Source organism: Salvelinus alpinus, chromosome 34 (assembly GCF_045679555.1).
Source record: "Salvelinus alpinus chromosome 34, SLU_Salpinus.1, whole genome shotgun sequence".
Taxonomy (NCBI): Eukaryota; Metazoa; Chordata; class Actinopteri; order Salmoniformes; family Salmonidae; genus Salvelinus; species Salvelinus alpinus.
Genome location: NC_092119.1, coordinates 18,095,854 through 18,119,136, shown reverse-complemented (window position 1 = coordinate 18,119,136; position 23,283 = coordinate 18,095,854). Strand labels below are relative to the sequence as shown.

The window sequence follows — 23,283 nt, the reverse complement described above, 5'->3', positions numbered from 1 at the left end:
ACCCGAAGAATATGACCGGTGTCAGTAAATGTTGGCCAAAAAAGTTATTAAATTGTTGCCAGCAGCACAGTTACAGTCACTGACACTCTAGATAACATAAAAGCAGCATAACCAGCTCTGCTAGGGTGAGTAAAATGGTCAGTGAGATGTTTTCTCATTTGTGTCTGAAAATAGCTAGCAAGCTAGCCAACTTTAGCCAGTTAGCTTGGGTGGTTGACTGTCGTTGTGAGATCAGAACACTCAGATCAACCCTACTCCTCATCAACCTTACGTCCAGAGTGCACTCTGAACGCTCCTAGAGCAAAACGCTCTTAATATATGAACAGGCAAGCTGACAACGCTCTGAAGTTACCACCCAGAGTGCACTCTCACACACTGGAGGCAATTTACAAACGCACCCTTAATAAGTCCATGCAGAAGCGTTTGAAAACAAACCCAGGGCCAGTGCCATTGTTGATGCTACAGTATTTGCATTGAAAAAGTGCCCAGCCGTCAGGAAATCAATTAAGTGTGTGTCTGTAGATAAATTAGTGTGTGTCTGTAGATAAATTAGTGTGTGTCTGTAGATAAATTATTAGAATGACAGTAAAACAGTTATACTATGTGTTTGCTGAGTAATTAGATCAAATTCACTATGATTGTGTTAATTTTCCATTGTGATGTTTTTTTTCTGTACAGTTAACATTAACTTCCAGTTATTTTCGCTCACATTGCTGGTCCCATTGTTTAGAATTATTCCGCAATTAGGCAAAGAGTTATGGGATATTAGAATCCTCTTGTTCTAACCTGTATATTTTCGACTCGGGGGTTTGACTTCTACAAACAGCGCACCCTTAAAAAGTATGCTTGATAGCATTCCAACCACACCCACAAACCATAGAAACGGACTGTTTTTTTTGCTGTGCATTAGACCTTTGTGGTTTGGACAGTCTGCAAACACACCCATCCAGGCGCAACATGTATACACATGGAAACTTTCCGTGGAAAGGTTTCTCTCATCATAACTAAACATTTAACAGATAACTGTAAGAACCTCATATTACTATTATTCATAATTGTGCTGTTTAAGAAAGAAACTCACAAATAAACACAGAAACCTGTGCGCCATTTTGTTGTACATACTTTTAATGCTGGTGGGAAAGTTACTCTGCGGGTGTGGTCTCTCAGAAGCGAGACCGGGAAATAAAGGTGTGGCCTTGTGGGGGAACCAGTTAATATATACACTGACACACAGCCTTCCCTGTCTACTGTATCTCTGCCAACTGAACGGAGCTACTAACAGGTATGTCTTCGTTTGGGTCATACACCAGCCATTGCTTTGTATTGTGTATCAACTGCTTGTACTGTAATCTGGAGGAATTCGTTTTTGTGCATTCTTATACTAATATTAGTTTTAAGGAAGGTTCACGTTGAATTTTACAACAGCTTCTGTGTAGGGAGAGAGGGCATATTACATAACCAGGAAGAGATATTTTGATGTCGGATGGTTAGATATACAGTATCTCACACTGGATATGCAGTATGATATCTTCTGTATCACAGCGCACACCGCTTAAAAATGTCATGTCAACGATCCCAAATGGATTCCTGCTGCTTAAGTTGATCCGTGGCCTTGCAAAACGAGTGAGGACCGGAAAGGTTTTTACAGAAGATAGTACCTGCGATTCATGTGTTGTGAACCACACTCTTAGAAAAATATTTGCTATCTAGAACGGTTCTTTGGCTGTCCCCATAAGAGAACCCTTTAAAGAACCCTTGTTTGTGCAATGTAGAACCCATTTGGGTTCAATGTAAAACCCTTTCCAGTGAGTGTTCTACCTGGAACTAAACATGTTCTACCTGGTGGGGGAAAGGGTTCTCCTATGGGGACAGCCAAAGGACCCTTTTGGAACTCGTTTTTCAAAGAGTGCATAGTTTCCATGAGGCACTGAACATTCCACAAAACTGCGCAATATGACTGAATGTTTGCTCTAGGTAGACTGAAAAATATTTTAGTCATTAAGCAGACGCTCCTATCCAGAGCTACTTGGTTAGTGCATTCATCTTAAGATAGCTAGGTGAGACAACCACATACTGTATCACAGTCCTACATCTTTCCTCGATAAAGAAGTTATAAGCAAAGTCAGAGCTATTAGGAAAATACAAGTGCAATTTTTTTAATGCTTTTTTATTACTGCCCCTCTGTTTTCACATTTATACTCTGTTTGATAGGACAGTAATAGCAGTCAGTACATATCCGGTTAGGAATCTAAATATAGCAGAGAATCATCCCTCCTCCTCATGATCATGACAATTGTTAGTTAGGCCTCATGGTATACAAAGAATCCAGGAAGTAGGCTAATTTTGAATAAATACTTTTAGTTTACATTTGAAATATATCTAATGTGTTCGGAGCTATTATATATTATAGGCTATTATAATGATAATTATTTTAATTTGTAAAGTGCTTTTCTCAGACCCAAGGTGCACATTAATTTAAAAAAAGTATAATGTATAATAATAAAAACAACACAGACAACAATCAAAGTTATATACAGGTGTGGCCAGAATACTAGCAGAGGTCCTTGAAAGCTTTTCTGAAAGCACAGTCTTGAGCTGTGCCTTAAAGGACAGAGACTCTGCAGCCCTAATAGTGTCTGGAAGTGCGTCCCACAGTTGCGGAGCAACTGAAAGCCCTGTCACCCATAGTTTTTAGTCTACTGCAGGGCTGCTAAAGGGAGATGGACCTGGAGGAGCGAAGGGTGTGTGTGGGGAAGGTGGGTAGAATGATGTCAGAACGTTATTATGGCTTTGTCTGTTGAAATAAACACCTTACCTCCACCAATATCCAGACTCAAATTAGCTCTGGTCTGATGCATATGAAAGAAAATTCCAAATGGGTGTGGTGAGGATAGGATAGGTGTTCCCCTGATTGATACAGTCTTATGACATGAATGCATTCTTATAATTCTGTACAGAAAACATTACTCATCTGTATGGTTCCACAGAAAAGACTACGACTACGGCTAACGTTTGTCATATAAACATTTGAGCATACTTTCCTCTCAAGACCTGTCTGGATGAAGTATTTAAAACATGCAATAATTTTAACTCAAACATTTCACTCTTCTTTTCAGATACAATGGATGTAAGTAAACACTTTTTCTAATATTCTATCAAATTGCAAGAATGCTTAATACTATAAGCAATAAAGCGCTCACTGTATTCCCCAGCTAGCACATTTGGTTCCTTGGAAGTTGTGGGAACGTATGTTTCTGGTTTCAGGAAGTCAAAATGTAGCCTGTTCTGGGAACGTTTATTTTTAGATTGCAGGGAGATTATGCAAACGTTTTAATCTGGATCCTTAAATTTTCCTGTGGGGTTTTATTAACACAGAGAATACAAATTATAGGTTATTTTGAGGTTTTTGAATAACTTCCTTAACCTTCACCTGAATGTTTCAAGACTTTTAACACTGCTAGCTTATTTTGGGGTTAGCTTTTTTGAACGCCAAGCACATGTAAATTAATTTCCTTAGGCATTAATCTTGCAATTTGTTGTTGTGACACGGCATCAGTGAGATTCAACCCTATAATTGTCTGTTCTCTATTGAAGGATTTATTCCACTGAAACACCAGGATGGCGCAAGCATGCCATTTTGTTTTTATGCCTACAAAGCTGTTAATTTTTGTCTGTTCAAACAGACCCCATTTCAAAGGAAACAAGCACTCATTAAGATCGGGTGTGGCCCGTTAGTGGGCGCAGCAAACGCACCTGAACACACTTAACAAGATAAAGGATAGAGTGAGTTTTTTTATGCTGAGAATGGAATGTATATGTTTTTAAATCACTTTAGTAACGTTCAGAGAACGTTCTAATGTTTTCTTGTGGTTTTATGCAACTTTTTTATGCAATTTTCTTTACTTTCTTGGAACAATTTGAGGACATTACTTTTAAATGAGGAAACCTGTAGGAAACGCTATGCTGAAGTACTGAAATTCCCACTGAAGAACTTTCACTGAACTATTTGAGAACATTTGGGGTGTTGGGCTCACATGGGCCAACGATGTCTCATAAGATTATTTTTTTTAAAGGTTTATGTCCCCCAGTTGAAAAATGTGTGATAGCAGTGCAGCAATGGTAGCTTTCTGTGTTATCACTCTTTCTTTCATCCCTCCATCCCATTAATTTTACCCTATGACAAACAACGTCAGTTTATCATTGGAAAGCTTAGATTCACAGCTATCCATCAGACACATTTTCGGAAATGTTCAGGGCCCAGCATCTTAAGTCTAAGTTCATCGTTAGAACCTTCGTAGGAGCATCATTCAATCTCCCAGCTGTTTCCCAAAACCATCGTTACTAAAGTTGCACTTAAACGCTAGTTACTTACCTCAGACGACTCGCAGAACAGCTAAGTGCGTCATTAGATGTTTTTTTGCCCTTCCGCGTCACTTTATTCACAGATCTCAGCTAAACATAGCATGAAGAAGTTGATCTGTCTGACTGTGACCGCCGATAACTTAAAAACGAAGTTGACTACAAATGCAAAGTTGCCAAAGTGTTTGCAATTGTCACAAACAAGTGAAGGATAAAAATATGCTTAAAATGAAAGCAGAGATGACTGCCTTCAAATATAAATAGGCTGCATAGGCCTATACAGTGAATTCAGAAAGTATTCAGACCTCTTGAATTTTTCCACATTTTGGTACGTTACATACTTATTCTAAATAGTTTATTTTCCTCATCAGTCCAAATGTGAGATTTTGGGTTCCAACCTCTGTCTTTGTGAGACGCGAAGAAGGTGAACGGATGAGCTCCGCATGTGTGGTTCCCACTGGGGCGGCAGGTAGCCTAGTGGTTAGTTAGAGTGTTGGACTAGTAACCAGGAGGTTGCTAGATCGAATCCCTGAGCTGACAAGGTAAAAATCTGTCGTTCTGCCCCTGAACAAGGCAGTTAACTCACTGTTCCTAGGCCGTCATTGTAAATAAGAATTTGTTCTTGTGGTGGTGCTTTGCTGGTGACACTGTCAGTGATATATTTCAAACTCAAGGTACACTTAACCAGCATGGCTACCACAGCATTCTGCAGCAATACGCCATTCCTTCTGGTTTGCACTTAGTGGGACTATCATTTGTTTTTCAACAGGATAAATACCCAAAACACACCACAATTACCTGACCTCAACCCAATTGAGATGGTTTGAGATGAGTTGGACCGCAGAGTGACAGAAAAGCAGCAAACAAGTGCTCAGCATATGTGGGAACTCCTTCAAGACTGTTGGAAAAGCATTCCTCATGAAGCTGGTTGAGAGAGTGCCAAGCGTATGCAAAGCTGTCATCAAGGGTGGCTACTTTGAAGAATCTCAAATATAAAATATAAAACATGATTCCATATGTGTTATTTCATAGTTTATGTCTTCACTATTATTCTACAATGTAGAACATAGTCAAAATAAAGAAAAACCCTTTAATGAGTAGGGGTGTCCAGACTTTTGACTGGTACCATAAGTATTCAGACCCTTTACTTGGTACTTTGAATCCCCTTTGGCAGCGATTACAGCCTCAAGTCTTCTTGGGTATTATGCTACAAGCTTGGCTCACCTGTATGTGGGGAATTTCTCCCATTCTTCAAAGCAGATCCTCTCAAGCTCTGTCAGGTTAGATGGGGAGTGTTGCTGCACAGCTAATTTCAGGTCTCTCCAGAGATGTTCGATTGGGTTCAAGTCCGGGCTCTGGCTGGGCCACTCAAGGACATTCAGAGACTTGTCCCGAAGCCACTAATGCGTTGTCTTGGCTGTGTGCTTAGGGTCATTGTCCTCTTGGAAAGTGAACCTTTGCCCCAGATTGAGGTCCTGAGTGCTCTGGAGCAGATTTTCATCAAGGATCTCTCTGCACTTTGCTTCATTCATCTTTGCTTCGATCCTGACTAGTCTCCCAGTCCCTGCCGCTGAAAAACATCCCTACAGCATGATGCTGCCACCACCATGCTTCACCATAGGGATGGTGCCAGGTTTCTTCCAGACGTGACGCTTGGAATTCAGGCCAAAGAGTTCAATCTTGGTTTAATCAGACCAGATAATCTTGTTTCTCATGATCTGACAGTCCTTTAGGTGCCTTTTGGCAAACTCCAAGCAGGCTGTCGTGCCTTTTATTGAGGAGTGGCTTCCGTCTGGCCACTCTACCATAAAAGCCTGATTGGTGGAGTGCTGCAGAGATGGTTGTCCTTCTGGAGGGTTCTCCCATCTCAACAGAGGAACTGGGGTTCTTGGTCACCTCACTGACCAAGGCCCTTCTCCCCCGATTGCTCCATTTGGCTGGGCGGCTAGCTCTAGGAAGAGTCTTGGTGGTTCCAAACTTCTTCCATTTAAGAATGATGGAGGCCGCTGTGCTTGAGGTGTCACTACAAACCTGTGTTCGATCCCAGGCAGTGTCAAAGCGGTGCACAATTGGCCCAGCATTGTCCGGGTTCGGGGAGGGTTTGGCCGGCCGGGATGGCCTTATGCCATCGCACTCTATCAACTCCTTGTGGCAGGCCGGGCGCATGCACGCTGACTTTGGTCGCCAGTTGTACGGTGTTTCCTCCGACACTTTGGTGCGGCTGGCTTCCAGGTTAAGCGAGCAGTGGGTCAAGAAGCAGTGCGGCTTGGCAGGGTCGTGTTTCGGAGGACACATGACAATCGACCTGCACCTCTCCCAAGTCCGTACGGGAGTAGCAGCGATGGGACAAGACTGTAACTACCAATTGGGGAGAAAAAATGTTAAAAAGGAGAATAAATAAATGATAAATGAAATTTTAAAAAGAATGGAGGCCACTGTTCTTGGTGACCTTCAATGCTGCAGACATTTTTTTGGGGTACCCTTCGTCAGGTCTGTGCCTCGACACAATCCTGTCTTGGAGCTCTATGGACAATTCCTTCAACCTCATGGCTTGGTTTTTGCTCTGACATGCACTGTCAACTGTGGGACCTTATATAGACAGGTGAGTGCCTTTCCAAATCATGTCCAATCAATTGAATTTATCATAAGTGGACTCCAATAAAGTTGTAGAAACATCAAGGATGATCAATGGAAACAGGATGCACCTCTATTGCGAGCCTCATAGCAAAGGGTCTGAATACTTATGTAAATAAGGTATTTCTTTTTTAATATACTTTTGCCAACATTTCTAAAAACCTGTTTTCACTTTGTCATTATGGGATATTGTGTGTAGATTAATACATTTTAGAATAAGGCTGTAACGTAACAAACATTTTGAAAAAGTGAAGGGGTCTGAATACTTTCTGAATTCACTGTCAATGTAAATCATATTGAAGAAATGTTAATGTTCAATCAATTGAGTTTTATTTTGCCAATAGGGTACTGTCTATAATGTTTGCCTCAATATACAGTACCAGTCCAAAGTTTGGACACCTACTCTTTATTTTTACTATGTTCTACATTGTAGAATAATAGTAAAGACAAACTATGAAATAACACATATGGAATCATGTAGTAAACAAAAAAGTGTTAAACAAATCAAAATATATTTAAGATTCTTCAAAGTAGCCACCCTTTTTGGGCACATTCTTAATTAACACAATTCTGTGAATAATTTAACATCTGTATATCTGGCACACCTGTCATGTGGTTGTGTATTCTACATCATTCTACATGAACATTTTAAGATATTTCTGGTGTTACTACAATTACATTTCAAACAGGTGTGGTCCAATAAGACCCCATTGAGTAGTTTGGTGGCAATATTGGAAAAAGGCTTCTGTGGGGTTAATGTGTGAATTCTCTGATGGACCTGTATCTACAAATCTTTTTAATAACCAGGCCTAGCTGTGTGTGTGCAATTTGCTGCCTCTTATCAAAGTTAGAATACAAAAACATAGCTGTCCAATTACATGGAATTCTATGGCTAAGCTTTCAACATTCTAATGTCAATGCGCATATGGGAGCTTTTTTCTTTTCTTTTTTTACAATAGTTGTAGCTGGTCATTTCAAAGTTGATTAAATATAATTTGAAAGGTAATTTCCTTACCTTTCCAAATCACTTGTCAAAGTTTTTTAAATGTATCATGCTTTCCCTTTTTAAAGCCATTTATACAGGTACATTTGATATCTAACATAGAAGTCAAAGTTCTGTTGACCTGAACATTTCGAAATTGTCTGCAGGATAGCTGTGAATCTAAGCTTTCCAATTACACATGTATACGTGAGCAATAACTTGTTGCATGACATTGTTTGTCAGGATAAAATCCCTTTGGGGAAAAAATGAATAGGATGGAGGGATGAAATAAAGAGCACTACCGAGTCGTTGTTCATGTCATAAGAAGGAATTCCCCTCGACCACGCCCACAAATTGGGGAATACAAACATTCTTTCCCATTGACCCCCATTGTAAAAGAGCCAACTTTATTGTTCATTTTTTGTTATACAGAAATAATAAAACATGCCAAAAAACTGCTCGTTAACCAGGTAAAAAATCCTGACTTACGGTTCATTGAAACTATGTAGGGAAATGGAGCCTGCGAGAAGTGCCCTGTGGCTTCAGGCTATTCAGCGTGGGAAATGTGGGGACCCGGTGTCCATGTAGGCTACGTGTAGCTACTCTATGTGTGTGGAAAACATTTAATCTCAGGTAAAACCTACTTGTAGCTGTGTAGTCTGTTTGTGGTGTTGGTTTTGCTAGCTTAATGTTCCAGTCGGTAGCTAGCACTCACTCACGTGGTTAGCAGCATCATGAAAAGGGGCATGAGGAAAGCCCTACAATATTACGTTTTTCTAAGTAGTGAGAAACCAGTTGCGAGCAGGCAATGTTGAAAAGTGATCTTTAGACATGTAGTTTTGTAATTGACTAAAACAAGCAGATAACTTGAATTTTTCAAATGCAATTTTTTTGTTTTTGCTGCGAGTCAATGGAGTAACCTAGGTAACCACAGATTGTTTTCCCCAGAGGTGGGCGGGCCGCAACGTAATATTTTATACCGACTGGCATGATTGCTGCACTGCTATCACACATTTTCCAACTCTAGGGACATAGACCTTAAAAAAATAAAAGAGACATCTTCGGCCCAAGTGAGCCTAATATGGACTAATGTCAAGCCAGTTGAACGTTCCTAGAACATGACCAAAATTGAAATGAAAGGTAACCATGTTTGAACTTTTAAGACACATTTTGTTAAAATAATGAAATACCAAGAAAATTGTTATTTTGTCAATCAATCAATCAATCAATTTTATTTTATATAGCCCTTCGTACATCAGCTAATATCTCGAAGTGCTGTACAGACACCCAGCCTAAAACCCCAAACAGCTAGTAATGCAGGTGTAGAAGCACGGTGGCTAGGAAAAACTCCCTAGAAAGGCCAAAACCTAGGAAGAAACCTAGAGAGGAACCAGGCTATGAGGGGTGGCCAGTCCTCTTCTGGCTGTGCCGGGTGGAGATTATAACAGAACTATGCCAAGATGTTCAAAAATGTTCATAAGTGACAAGCATGGTCAAATAATAATCATGAATAATTTTCAGTTGGCTTTTCATAGCCGATCATCAAGAGTTGAAAAACAACAGGTCTGGGACAGGTGGCGGTTCCATAACCGCAGGCAGAACAGCTGAAACTGGAATAGCAGCAAGGCCAGGCGGACTGGGGACAGCAAGGAGTCACCACGGGCGGCAGTCCCGACGCATGGTCCTAGGGCCCAGGTCCTCCGAGAGAAAGAAAGAGAGAAGGAGAAAATTAGAGAGAGCCAAGATTTTCAAAATGTTCATAAATGACAAGCATGGTCAAATAATAATCAGGAATAAATCTCAGTTGGCTTTTCATAGCCGATCATTAAGAGTTGAAAACAGCAGGTCTGGGACAGGTAGGGGTTCCATAACCGCAGGCAGAACAGTTGAAACTGGAATAGCAGCAAGGCCAGGCGGACTGGGGACAGCAAGGAGTCACCACGGCCGGTAGTCCCGACGTATGGTCCTAGGGCTCAGGTCCTCCGAGAGAAAGAAAGAGAGAAGGAGAAAATTAGAGAGAGCCAAGATTTTCAAAATGTTCATAAATGACAAGCATGGTCAAATAATAATCAGGAATAAATCTCAGTTGGCTTTTCATAGCCGATCATTAAGAGTTGAAAACAGCAGGTCTGGGACAGGTAGGGGTTCCGTAACCGCAGGCAGAACAGTTGAAACTGGAATAGCAGCAAGGCCAGGCGGACTGGGGACAGCAAGGTGTCATCATGCCCGGTAGTCCTGACGTATGGTCCTAGGGCTCAGGTTCTCAGAGAGAAAGAGAGAACGAGAGAATTAGAGAGAGCATACTTAAATTCACACAGGACACTGGATAAGACAGGAGAAGTACTCCAGGTAACCAACTGACCCTAGCCCCCCGACACATAAACTACTGCAGCATAAATACTGGAGGCTGAGACAGGAGCGGTCAGGAGACACTTGTCAAGTTCCTTAAATGTGCTGAGAATGTTCCAAAGGCAAATCACTATTCCCAGAAAATTGTGGGTAGGTTGTATGCAAAATAACCATAGGACTCCACGCTCTCACCAAGCTCTAAGAAACAAATGGTTCTCAGAACATTATGTGCTAGCTGGGTCCAGTGAGAAATTAAGCAAGGAGACACATCCACTTGTGCACACTATCAATCCTCTCTCACCCCGCTCTGCTTCCCCTCTTCCCCTACAGCTTTCAGATGCTCTGGGTGGTGAACCGGGCTGGCCAGGCCAGAACAACCAGCAGGGTAGTGGGGGCGTGTGGCCTGGTGGGCAACCCAACCAGCCAACATGGCCAGGACAGCCTGGTGGTCAACCAGGCCAGCCCGCCCCCATGTGGCCTGGACAACAACCAAACCCTTCCCAACCCTCATGGCCCGGACAACAAGGAGGGGGGCAGCCCGGCTGGCCCGGACAACCAGGTGGGGGGCAGCCTGGCCAGCCAACCTGGCCCGGACAACCAGGTGGGGGGCAGCCTGGCCAGCCAACCTGGCCCGGACAACCAGGTGGGGGACAGCCCAGTCAGCCGACATGGCCAGGGCAGCCAGGACAGATTAGCCAACCTACTGCACCCGGATGGCCAAGCCCCGGTCCAGGCCCTGCCCAACCAACTGCTCCACAAAATAGTTCACTGGTAAGAGAAGACATTCAATCCTGAGGATGTTGGTTATGACGGTTTGAAAAACCATGAGCAAGGTTCTGCATGGTTCAGAAATATCTTTGTGACAGATTAGCCCTCAAGACCTCTACTCAGACATTGTTGTAAGCCTGTCCTAATGACACTCAACTGGTTTTGGCTGTTTTTATTTGCTGTTTTCAACAAACCCATTTTATTTCCCCAACAGAAAGTGCCATATGACCTGAATCTGCCAAATGGATGCTACGACAAGATGCTCATCACAATTCGTGGGACAGTTAACCAAAATGCCAAAATGTCAGTATTCACAGCAAAATATAGTTTCCGTGGTAAATTGTGAAGATCTACATTGTAGCTATTTCCACACTTTGATTCTTAATGTTGCTCAGTTATTTCAGTCTTGTAGCCAGCAGTAGGTACACAAATGGAATGCCTTTCCTTGATATGTTGCCTGCAAACATCTTATACCATAACCTAAGTACTAGTCTGTTTGTGCCATCATCCCACTCCTTGCCACTTGTCATCCTATACATGATATTTGGCATGACAAGGAGTTGGAATGATAGCACAAACAGATCTGGGACCTGGCTACTTCTACTGCTACTCTCAATCTAATAAGGACTAAAATCTTATCAAATACAAACGGTTGTTCTTTTGTTCTTCAAAGTGTGTGATGCATAAGTATCCATCTCAGGATGTAAACGGAGACTAATAGAAGTTAGACGAGAGGATCTAGATAATCAAGCTCTGGGTAGTTAACAAATCTAGATTACTGTCAAATGTAAATCAATGAGGCCCCTTTTGAAAGAGGTTGGCAGACAGTAATCCCAAAAGAGCATCTTGACATCATTATTTCCAAACCTCGACTGAATACAATTTAACTAATGTAAGGACAATGGGTGAGAATAGAACAAATGATCTGTGATGAATTCAATACCAGATAATACCAATCACTTTGAAGTCAAGAGTAGGCCTACAGTAACTATGGCCACAAACTCAAAAAGCTCACACATGGAGAATGTCGCTGAGTGCTGTTGAGCATGTGGCTCATAGAACACACACACACATTCATCACAAAACATAATGCTGTTGTCTGACTTGTAATCGACACTACTAGATAAACGCATTGATGACGTAAATGTCACAAAATCCAAGGTTTACCACTATGTTATTAGCTTCGTCCCAAATATGTTTGTGCTCTTGAAATTCCATTGCTCATTGTCAAGCCAAACAAATTGTTTGAAAAGAAAATGAGTGACAAGGAGTTGGTATGAACACTGCTATTATCTCCCTGTAGGTTCACCATCAATCTAACCAAAGGGAATGACATTGCCATGCACTTAAACCCACGCTTTAATGACCAGGGAAAGAAAACGATTGTGCGGAACAGTCAGATAGGCAATACATGGGGCAAAGAGGAGAGAGAGCACAATCACTTCCCCTTCACTCAGGGCCAGCCCTTCGAGGTGAGGAATCTATCTTCTGCTTTACTTCATGTCAACCAATCAGAGTTTTAAAACCATGATGGCTGGGGTCCATTGAGAATTAGGTTTTGTCCCAAATGGCACCCCCCTATATAGTGCACAACTTTTGAACAGAACATGCTTTGGTCAAAAGTAGTGCACTGAATAGGATGCCATTTGGAAAATATCTTTAGACACTCCTGTATTCATCTCGATATTTTCAGTTGTATGATTTTTATGGTAATTAAAAATAATGTCAAACAAATTCAAATGTTATTCATGATCAACAGATCATGTTTTACAATCAATATATTAATTTACATTTCAGTCATATCTTAACACATTCTTTGATTTTGCATAATAATGAGTTTGTGGTCCTGTGTTTTTCCAGATGAAGATCATGTGCACTAACAGTGAGTTCAAGGTGGCAGTGAACAGCTCACACATCCTGGAGTTCAAACACCGCATCCGTGACATCCAATCCATCAAACACCTGGTCATCTATAATGATGTCACCCTCACGTCTGTGGAGATTGACAAACTATAAGATCTAGCAGGGTTGGTTTCAGCCATTTAATAGAATGACCAGATTAGCCAAAGTCCCTCAGGTTCTATTTTTATGGTTCCAGTGACCTTCCATCATTGGCTTTCAACAGAAACATACAGTAGCTTGAGTCTAAAGCTTTAACCCAGTAGTACTACCATCATATTCTGTACTTCTACTAAGATGGTATATTCTCTGTGTGGAAAAATATATTTTCTTAGTCTTTTAATAAGAGAAAAAAGTCAACAACTTTAACTTACAAATTCATTGGTTTTAAGTCTGAATAGGTACATACATTTGAATGAAAACCACCTATATCCAATGTTAGACTCAAACATATTTTTCTATTGACTGATATTTCTTCCTCCAGATACAGGGTGAAGTACAGTATGTGTTTTGAGTGATTGTTATTGTTGTATAACCTTTCCCACTAGGTGGCACAGTTGAGACTATGTTGAATGTTTTAGATCCACAACAAGCCTAGTATTTGCTGTGGCAAAATAAACATTACCTTGGCTATCTATACCACACAGTAGTAGATGAATTTGAAAACACCAATGCATATTACCACTTAACATATAGGCTATTATTACTTTGCATTAGTGAATGAAGGACCATGTCTGTAAACATACTGTATTTTCAAAGCTCTTTCTCCTTAACCCTGCAATCATGAGCAAGTTCACTTGTTGGTAATGTAATGATGTCATGCACTATCTTTCTGTAGTGTTTCTATAAGCAGTGATGATCTTATTTCCATTACCAGCCATCAGCACTTAACATGTTTATTCAGGGAGGAGAGTGTCAATATCTGTGAGTGATATTACAGTTGACAATCATATCTCAAATTAAGCAAATGTGACTTTATTTACACAAAGACCACATTGACTGAATCAACACGGAATATTTTCACTGGTAACCACTAAACAAAATATGAGGAGACTTACACCACAGAGATACCTCTAAATACTATAATTTGGTTTATATTTATATTCGATTACTCTCCTGATTAAATTGTTTGAAGTCCATTTAAAAGAAGTGAACTGCTATTTTAGAACTGCTGCTGTCTAACATCAAATGTGTTTTTCTCCATTATGTTCTTCTTAAACAATAAGTTATATCACAATGTGGAAGAACACGTAAAACAAACTCTTGTTACAGTTACTCTCACATAACAGCCCTCTCTCAATCCATGTTCACAAACTTGTTATTACATTTACAGCCCTCACTGCCCTCCACCAACCCACAGCAATGAGCCCATCGCACTATTAAGCTCACAAGATGAGACTGACAAGATGCATGTAGACACATGATAAACTTTTCCCCCAGCCCGGCATGCCTCTGGCTGTTGTCTATAATCTACCAGCCAGACCATGTCTCCTCCTGATAATTACTTCCCCAGCAATAACTGATAACAGTGTGTCAGGTAGACAGGGCAGATAGGAAGGTGTGTGTACGTCTGTACACACTCTTAGAAAAAAAGGTGCTATCTAGAACCTAAAAGGGTTCTTTGGATGTGCCCATAGGAGAACCCTTTTCAGAACCCTTTTTGGTTCCAGGGAGCGCTCTTTTGGGTTCCATGTAGAACCCTGGAACCAAAACTGGTTTTACCTGGAACCAAAAAGGGTTCATCTATGGGGACAGCTGAAGAAGCCTTTTGGAACCTTTTTTCTAAGAGAGTGTGTGTAAGTTTGTGTGTCAGGTAGACAAGAACAGACAGAGGGGCCATGGGGAAAAGGTCAGGTGTGGCCAGCCAGATGTGGTGCACATGTTTACAATACTGTAGTGTACGATAATACACGGAGCTCCATGGTACCTATTATTTTGTGGTACTTGGTTGAGATACAACACACACTTAACAACAAAAAAAAGGCTTCCTTGATGTTGGCACTAGCAAAAACACAGAACCATGAATATGGGTCACCAACACAGGAAACCTGTCTCTTAAAAGAGTTCAAAGCTTCTATGTCTTTAAGATAACAGTCAGCTACCTTACCTCTGGTATATGATTCAATGATAAACTATGAAGATGGTTTAAAGCTATTGGGGGGGGGGGGGGGACACTGACAGAGATCACATTCCTCTCTACAGTAGGCTACTAAAAGAGGCTGGCACATGCTTACTTGACTGACACTATTCTGTGTTTTGAGGCTGTTGTGACCTATGGCGGGAAACAAGGGTTACATCCCAAATAACACCCTATTCCCTATATAGCACTTATTTTAATCAGACTCCTGATTAAGGTCCTGGTTAAAAGTAGTGCACCAAAGTGTAATAGGGTGTAATTTGGGATAAACAAAAGATCTCTTAGTATCCTGACGTCAGGTCAGTGATTCATTTTTAATGATGGAAACCGACTACGGACTGAATCTCGATGGAAACTGAAGACCAAAGAGATTCATTATTCAATGACTCTTCTATGCCTACATATAAACTGCTGTGAACTTCATAAAGGTTGGAACTTTGAATTGTTCTCAAATCGCTTTTGCACCTGGTTTATGGTATGGCTTGTAATAGGGATTTCAGAACTCTTATAGTAATATAATATAATTTGGGTCACCCGTAAACCATGGGGACTGGTTCACCTAATAACGCTTTAATCTATTTTAAACATTTCATATTGTCCCTTTTTTATTTGTTTCCTCAAGTAGGCCTATTCCGAAAATGTAAATTACCTATATAAATGATCAATCTCAGTTCAATTCACGGAGTACAGTATTGTCTTTGACGCAATTATTTTGCGCGTGCATGATAGTTTTGCGGACACGTTCATCATTGTTGAAGATGCAAGCACGTCAGAACGCTGAGCGCTATAATATCAAGCAGGGGACGTCGCTCGCTCGCGAATATCTTTTGCAAAACGACTAGCTAGTATGGGATTGTTAGCAAGAGCGTAGCATCAAATACGGACGAAAATGATAACGATTTTACTCCTTATATGATAGTTATGAAGACCGTATAATTATAGATACGGTTATAATTTATTGTAAGGTCACTGCTGAACACCGAACACGGCGCTGCTTTGCCCAGCAAGTGCTCCTAGTAAGGCAGGGGATTGGAGACCTCATCATTTCCGAGTTTTCGCAGCAGCACAGGTCAGTTTGAACGTTTTGCCTTTGCTTTGGTATTCCTCTATGTGTGTACAGTTAAATAGCTAGCTACATTAATTAAATTAACACATTCTAGCTAATATTGTTAAACTGAGTTGACATTCTGCCAACCCAGCACACAAGTAAAAAAAAAAAAGTTGTGTAACTAACTAGCCATTAGCAATGCTAACGTTAGCTAGCTAATAATGTTAACGTGCCTGGAAAGTCGAGGTGGGTGGAGTGGAGATGGACTCTGATGGGTCCGTTTAAACACTCGCTTAGATTGCACTGCAATTCATTTGAATCTGATAAGGTAATTGGCCACACAAAGTTAATCAGCGTTAGTTAGCTAACATAACGTTATGGACTTATTTTGTACGGAATGTGTTAGCGTGCACCTAGCATTAACGCTACGCCACATAACTAATGGTTAGTACCTTGACTATGATGTTGCTTTCCTCAAACCTTAGCTGCATGGGTGGATAAGGCCTTTTCAAATCGAACAAACGTTTATCAACGTTACAATCTCGTTTTGCTGAAATGTAACGAGCTAATTTAAAACTATAAATTAACTATGTAGGTAACAATGTCGTTGTCACTGGCAACTTTTTACGCCACAGTAGTTTAGCAAACTAACACAACAAGCTCACACTTTTGTTATCCTATTGACACGATAACAACACGCATGGTCGTTACTAAATCTAAATAGTGCAATGTGTGAATACATTGTCACTTATCTAAAAGCTAGCAATCTTACCAAGTGGCTACGTTGTGTATGAATAGTTTTGTGTAGCGGTGTTGACTGTTTCGCTGACAGCTACTTTCCTAATTATGAATTTATTAACATGGATAATCCAATTATTAACGTTAGGTGCTCTATGTATAAGGGTAAATTATTGCCTGCCGTTTGGATGAACTATAAACTAGGCGCATACACTGAGAAAATCAGAGATGGATGGGACTTGGAGCAGACCCTTTCCTTGACCAGACACACAGTCCCAGAAACCTCCTTGCACATCCCTTAGCCCCGAAACAAAATACTTGCATTCATCAACACTTAGCTGTGCATTTACAAAACATAATTGTTCATTTAAAGTGGTCCTTGTCTTTACTGATTGACGAGAACTCTCAGCTTTGTCCAAAGTGTAAAACAACCTCTGCTTACTTTTGTTTTGGATTACTTCCATCTTGATTGTAGATGGCCTAGCCTTAGAACCTCCCTGAGTGTGTTAGCTTAAATGATGAGCATCTTTAAAGGTCAGCTAAATGACGTAGCACGAGCAGCACTGCAGATATTGCAATGAGCAAGACTTCGTTCAGTCACACATGGTATCTGTGCATGGATTCACATCATGCTCTTACAATGTGATAGCCACGGTACTAAAACGGCAGACGTTTAGCCTTGCTAGTTTTTGCTGAAATGGGCCCGCCGTGCTGTTTACTTTGTGCATCAATGTCAGATCACTGTCTCTACCTTTAATGTCCCATCTTAATAGGAGTGAAGAACCTTGATTTTGGTTATGCTTAAAGACCTCATCCAGTGATAAAAATAAAAAAACGAAAAAAAACTTTTACTGTGGAAGAGCAGTAAAAGTTCCACTTGTGCAATGTTGACATGTCTGGACCACCTATTGAGACATGTCTTTTGTTAGGTTAATCAGGTGTTAAATGAAGTGAGGAGACTGGAGTGCAACATTAAGTTAATCACTTCCCATTAAACAGTGATTGGCTTAAAATAAAAAAAATTGAGGAAGTAAACCGCTGCATGTTGTGAGGTACTGAAAGTTATTGCACACAGCATGCACATACTCTTGTTTGTCTTGCAAATATACGTTTAGCTCACACTTTGTACTTAGACCTGGCCTGTGATTAACAAGTCAATTGTCCGTGAGAGGCGCTGATGGATTCCATGGGTCTGTTTTTGCCATGGGATTTTTCTTTAACAATATCGTAAGTTGTGCTTGATGTATAATAAAATGCCTGAGTTGCGCTTCTGTTTAGTCTTTTTCTTGCTACGTATTCATATAGTGGCACTCTATTCAACTTACTAGTTCTCCAAAGTGTTTCTAATCAATGTTAGGCTGTTCCTCATTTTGTTGGTAGTGGTTTGTGCTGATACACTAGGCTAAGTGCCTGATCCACTTATGGTATTGAGTGGTTGATTTAATTGTACAGTCAGGGAAGGTTTTGGCACTCCCATGGAACTGAATCAGATGTTTATGGGTGGATGTTGTCTCCATTGATTTTAATATTGAACACCTCCCAACTACTGTAAGACCTTATGGACAGTACATGCCACCATGATGATTGTCAGCTGTGCAAAGTAGGTCACCTGCTGGGTGTCAACAAAAGGTACAGATTCAACATGTAGAATTGTTGGGAAATGATGGCCAATGTTCTGTGGTCAGAGGGGATAGGATGGTCACCCTCTGCATTTAATAATTTGTCAGTCTGGTGTTTTTTTGCTCTTAGCCAATTAATCCATCAGAACCCCTTAACTGTCTAACAATCATCTCACGTGTAGGCCTAGGCCCAAATTGTGCAATGATGCTTTTACAATCTTACTTAACTGGGAGAAATAGTTTGACTCCAGGATCTGACATTAACAATGGCCCGCTGGTCTGGGGTCAGTAAAAACGTGTTGGGCCAGTGGATCCAACAGGGCCACTAACTTTCCTGTAAAATTTGCATTCCAGTTCAACATTTACCTGCTCTGTTGCAGTCTGCCATTGAAAACCATTGAAGACAAGACAACACGTGGAAAAGTAATGCGTTTTGTATTTGATCAATATGTTTGGTGGTTAAAGCACCATCATGCTCCCCGGGAGTCAGAGTTTCTCATTCTCGAACTGTACATAACAAGTTGATGTGTTCACATGCCAGCTGTCCAGAGCAAAAAGAGCTCATCAACCCACTCGTTGAGCTTATTTATTTTAGGGAAAGTGATTTCTAAAAGGACATTTTCAATAGTGAACATGCTGGCTACTGTTGATAGTATGTAAAAAGAAATCTACAAGTTGCCTAGCATTTGTCTTGGATAGCCTACTGTACCCAGATCGATATCTTTTTTTGAGAAGCAGCTGTCTTGGGGCAACGTCCTATTTTAAGATTTAAAAAATTGTAATCTTAAAATGACTGGCTATTATACAAACAAATGTATGTAATTAATACAAAGCAGTTCTAAAGAGTAGACTGATGTCTCACATTGTTAATTGATAAACAGCTTTTTAATACTTACCATAATAACCAAATGTAACCTGTTACCAGCTGAATATAGAGAGAAAGCATGTCAATAGGCTCTGTATGACCCCCAATATCTGGGCCAGTAGGTATTCCGTTCGGGACAGTGAGAAAAGTTTACGTTGAACCCTGGACTCTACAATACATCATGAAAACAAGCACTCAGCTTCAGCGTTGTCAATAAAGATCGACAGAAATGTTCATGGCTTGTATCCATATACTTTTTGGGGGCATTGAGCAACAGTTGCCATGTAGCTTAGACATTTGTGTGCACATTTGGTGAATCTCTTTTCATCAAGCACAGACCTTGGAACCTACCTTCTTTTTTCCCCTTTTTTTAACAAATGATGAGAACCCCTTGTAGTGTAGTTTGAAATTTCCTTTACCACCTGTTGCGGTGAATTCGCCTATCCGTCCCACCAAGGCACCCTGACAACTGGACAGCTCAGTGTCAAAAAAAATCTTTGTCCACTCTATTAAGACTCGCGTAGCAGGAGAAAGACGTGTTCAATCAGGTCTCTAAAGTGCGGGCATTTTGGTCGCATATGCTCCTAAATATTTTGCTTTAGGAGCACCAGTGCACCTAGAAGAAAAAATCAGCCATTTAATTGTTGTAATCAAACATTTTATTTGTCACGTCCAGATTACAGCAGGTATAAAAGCTGCAGCTAAATGCTTGTGCGCTAGCTACCTCAACATTCCAGTACAATAATCAATATAACAATAGTAAAGTCAAATAAAAAAAATGATTAAAGGAAGAGTTACTATGCCTAGTAATAGCCTGGTATGTAAACAATAGGATATACAGTATAGTTAATTAACAATAGGATATACATATGGATAATTAATGTGCTATAAGTATGACTGTATTTACAAAATATAAAGTGGGTATTGTCTTGGTCACTTGAATATATAGTAGAACACCAGCTGTGCTGGGTGGTAGTGTGTGAGGGTTGAATGTGTGGCGATTCAGTGCAAATAGTCTCTAAGACGCAGATTCGTGACTGTGGTGGTTGCACCATTGCTACAGAGAAAACGGCTTGTCTCTAACCCAAACCATTCAGCCGCTACCAGCACTACGTTTTTTTCCCTCCTTCTATTGCACATTGGCGCTGCAGCTGGATGCATCTCCATTGGCATGCCGCGTTTTACATTCATAAACCATGTCGTGGCCCGCTGACACCTCGTGTTACCTCATTAGCTAGCTTGCTAACAACCTGGTAAGTTTACCAGTCTAAACATTTGGGAGCACTGAAAGAATGGTAAAGGGATAACTTCATGAGCTCAATGATCATAGCAGTGAATGAATGACAGATTTGCATGTCTTCACACACAAACCTGATGTTCATAAAGAGACAGTGTACAATTTAATGTAATGCATCTCAACAGGAAACTGTGCTTTTACACAATGTAATGCTGTAATATTCCACAAATTACTTTGTAATTTCAATGACTGGTATTTGTATTGGCATTTTAGCTTGTATAATGAACAGTCTTTACAGTGTTACATAGTTTCTAGGGCACAACATGTGCTTCAACAGTAGATAGAATGCATAGGCCAAATAAAGGCTGTATCAATATTTTCTGGTGCTGTTAAATGTGATCTTTTAAGTTGGGAGCACCAGTGCTACTATTTAATTTTATTTAGAGCCCTGTGTTCAACACAGTTTTTCCTACCTGACAAAACAAGCTGTTGATTGGAGTGGGTGAGGAGGGCCAGACCTGCGAGTGTAACAGGTTGTGACAAGCCTTTGTGTTTTTTAGATACGTGGCTTTTAATCCTGTCCTGTTCTGTTCCCACTGCTTTCTCTCTCGCTCTGCGTTGGCTTGTCTTCGCTCTCAGCCTTCCACCTGCCTGAGCCCCAATAATTCACCCTTGAGAACTTGAGAAAAGCTGAGGTGTTTGTTTTCTACTTCTTGGCCATATTACTTGTAAACAACAATTGAAAGCCACATTTTGTAGTACAAAAGATAGGTTGTCTTTGGCTGTTTGAATTTTCATCTTGCTTGTCTTTTTTACATGTTATATTCAGCCTGGCCTGTTGAATGCTCTTACAGCATCCAGTGTGTTTGCCTTGTGCTGTGAAGCACGTTTCCTACATGCTCATTGTCCCTCAGTGCATTCCAGCATTGGTCTTTTTCACACTGATTCATTTGGGTCAATGCTAAAGTTGTAGGCATGCTGCTTTGATGTTAGGCTACACAATTGCCACAAAGACATGTCAGAGAATGTCTGTGTTTTGGGACATATAGCAACACTGTATGGCTGTCTGTATGCTACTGTAATAAAGAAAAGCTCAGTGTAAGTAGAACTGAATGGTGTGTGACTGAAAAGTTTGAAAAATGCTTTGACATTAGGCTAAACAATTGCCACAAAGACATACAGACAGACCAACTGTATGGTGGGCTTCCAGATTACTGCAGTACAAGAAAGGCTAGAGCATAGAACTGTGAATGATTAAATGGTGTGCGACTGTCTCAAAGGGCCAGATAGGAAGGAATTCACTAAACCAAAAGAAACTGGGATGGTCGTTGTTTGTACAAGGTGTGTTGATAGCCTATATATCCAGTTTCTCAGTGGAAAAAAAATTAAGTTGCCCAGTCTTGACGTAACGCAACTGGTTTGCTCTGTCTTGTAGCGTAGGTCATGTCTGTATCCTCTGCCTGTACCTCGGCAGCATGTGTTTCCCATTCCCCTGATGAGTTTCTATCCAATGGGCAGGGTGAGATAGACGAGGCTGTTGCCATTCCTGGTCTGGTGGTAAGGTGTCAGAGCTGAAGCCTTGTGCTTGGCAATGGAGGGAATACACAGACACTAGGCTGTGGAAAGCTAGCTACTCATAGGCCCTTCACAGGCCCTCCTGAAGTAATTACTGAATCGCTGTGAACTTCTCAGTAGAGGTGTGGAATTCAAGACCTGTTAGGTAAGAGGTCCTCTGTTTGTGTGGGCATTTGTATGCCTGCAATGGTGTTATTGACAGGCTGCATGTGTAACTAGAGCCTTGACATTGAAATAGAAATCTACTGTATGTTGAAACGCCGTATCATAAAAAATATGGATACTTTTGTTTGAGCTTTAAAGGAGAGATCTGATTTATAGTAGTCAACTTGTGTGTTGGCTTACCTAATATTTCCCTATTTTTAGACTGACCTTACTGAGCTAATAGCTTTATTGGCCCATGCCCCAGCTAACATGTAGCAACTGATCAACAATAGGTTAAGTTAATGGGTTGTTGCCAGCTGAAGTCTTGAGATTATTTCTGAGTCTGTATGCTATGACATACTCATGCTGCTATGAGAGAGAACCCCCAAATCAAAGGTCTTGTGTGCCATGTTACTCTTCTGACAGGACAGCACTTGTGTTACTGAGTTAGTGTGCTGCACAGCATTTGTATGTGGAATGTTGAGAGTATCATGGATGGATGTCTCTGTACTTAGCCTGGATGGAACACATAACAGATCATTGCACAACTGTTACTGGTCAGTCAGTGATCAGGATGCTCTATTCAATGGAGTCACGAGCAGTGAAATGTTGTTTAAACTTATTTCTTTGCGAGGTGTTTTGGTTACGATAGATTGATACTAAGAGCAGGAAAGCACTGATTTGTTAGTGGTCCAAATATATTAAACTAAAGCTGCTTTCTCTCTGGTTGCTTTCTGATTTATAGTTGGGGCTAGATGTTTTAGTGTTTTGGATGTACTGTCCTGTACACCACTAGATTAGAAAATCGCCTCAAAAGGTATTTCAACAGCGCTCGTCCACAAGTGCTTGGGTATGGAAATAGCTTTGTATACGAATTACAGGCAGTCAGGCAGCCGCACCCCTCTTCCCGGGTGTGTTTTAAAGTGCTA

At 40.8% G+C, this 23,283-nt stretch overlaps 2 protein-coding genes across 4 annotated transcripts in view; both read left to right on the top strand.

Moving 5' to 3' along the window:
- The first annotated feature begins 1,112 nt into the window (after positions 1 to 1,112).
- Positions 1,113 to 13,633, top strand: LOC139563481 (galectin-5-like). 3 transcript variants are annotated; one of them, XM_071382188.1, is made up of 5 exons: positions 1,113 to 1,286; positions 10,655 to 11,095; positions 11,307 to 11,395; positions 12,396 to 12,564; positions 12,953 to 13,633. In XM_071382188.1, exons 1-5 carry the CDS (start codon positions 1,128 to 1,130, stop codon positions 13,106 to 13,108), a joined length of 1,014 nt encoding a protein of 337 aa, XP_071238289.1. In that variant the 5' UTR covers positions 1,113 to 1,127; the 3' UTR covers positions 13,109 to 13,633. The 3 variants fall into 3 exon arrangements, with proteins under 3 accessions (XP_071238289.1, XP_071238292.1, XP_071238291.1); XM_071382191.1 differs by having other exon boundaries at positions 1,251 to 1,282; XM_071382190.1 differs by lacking the exon at positions 1,113 to 1,286 and adding an exon at positions 2,990 to 3,127.
- Positions 13,634 to 15,907: 2,274 nt separating this feature from the next.
- The window catches only part of LOC139563479 (F-box only protein 34-like), a 29,101-nt gene continuing 21,725 nt past the window's right edge, over positions 15,908 to 23,283 (top strand). Inside the window, exon 1 of the mRNA XM_071382185.1 lies at positions 15,908 to 16,197. The gene's annotated coding sequence lies outside the window, so the exon portion shown is untranslated. The remainder of the gene's footprint in view (positions 16,198 to 23,283) is intronic.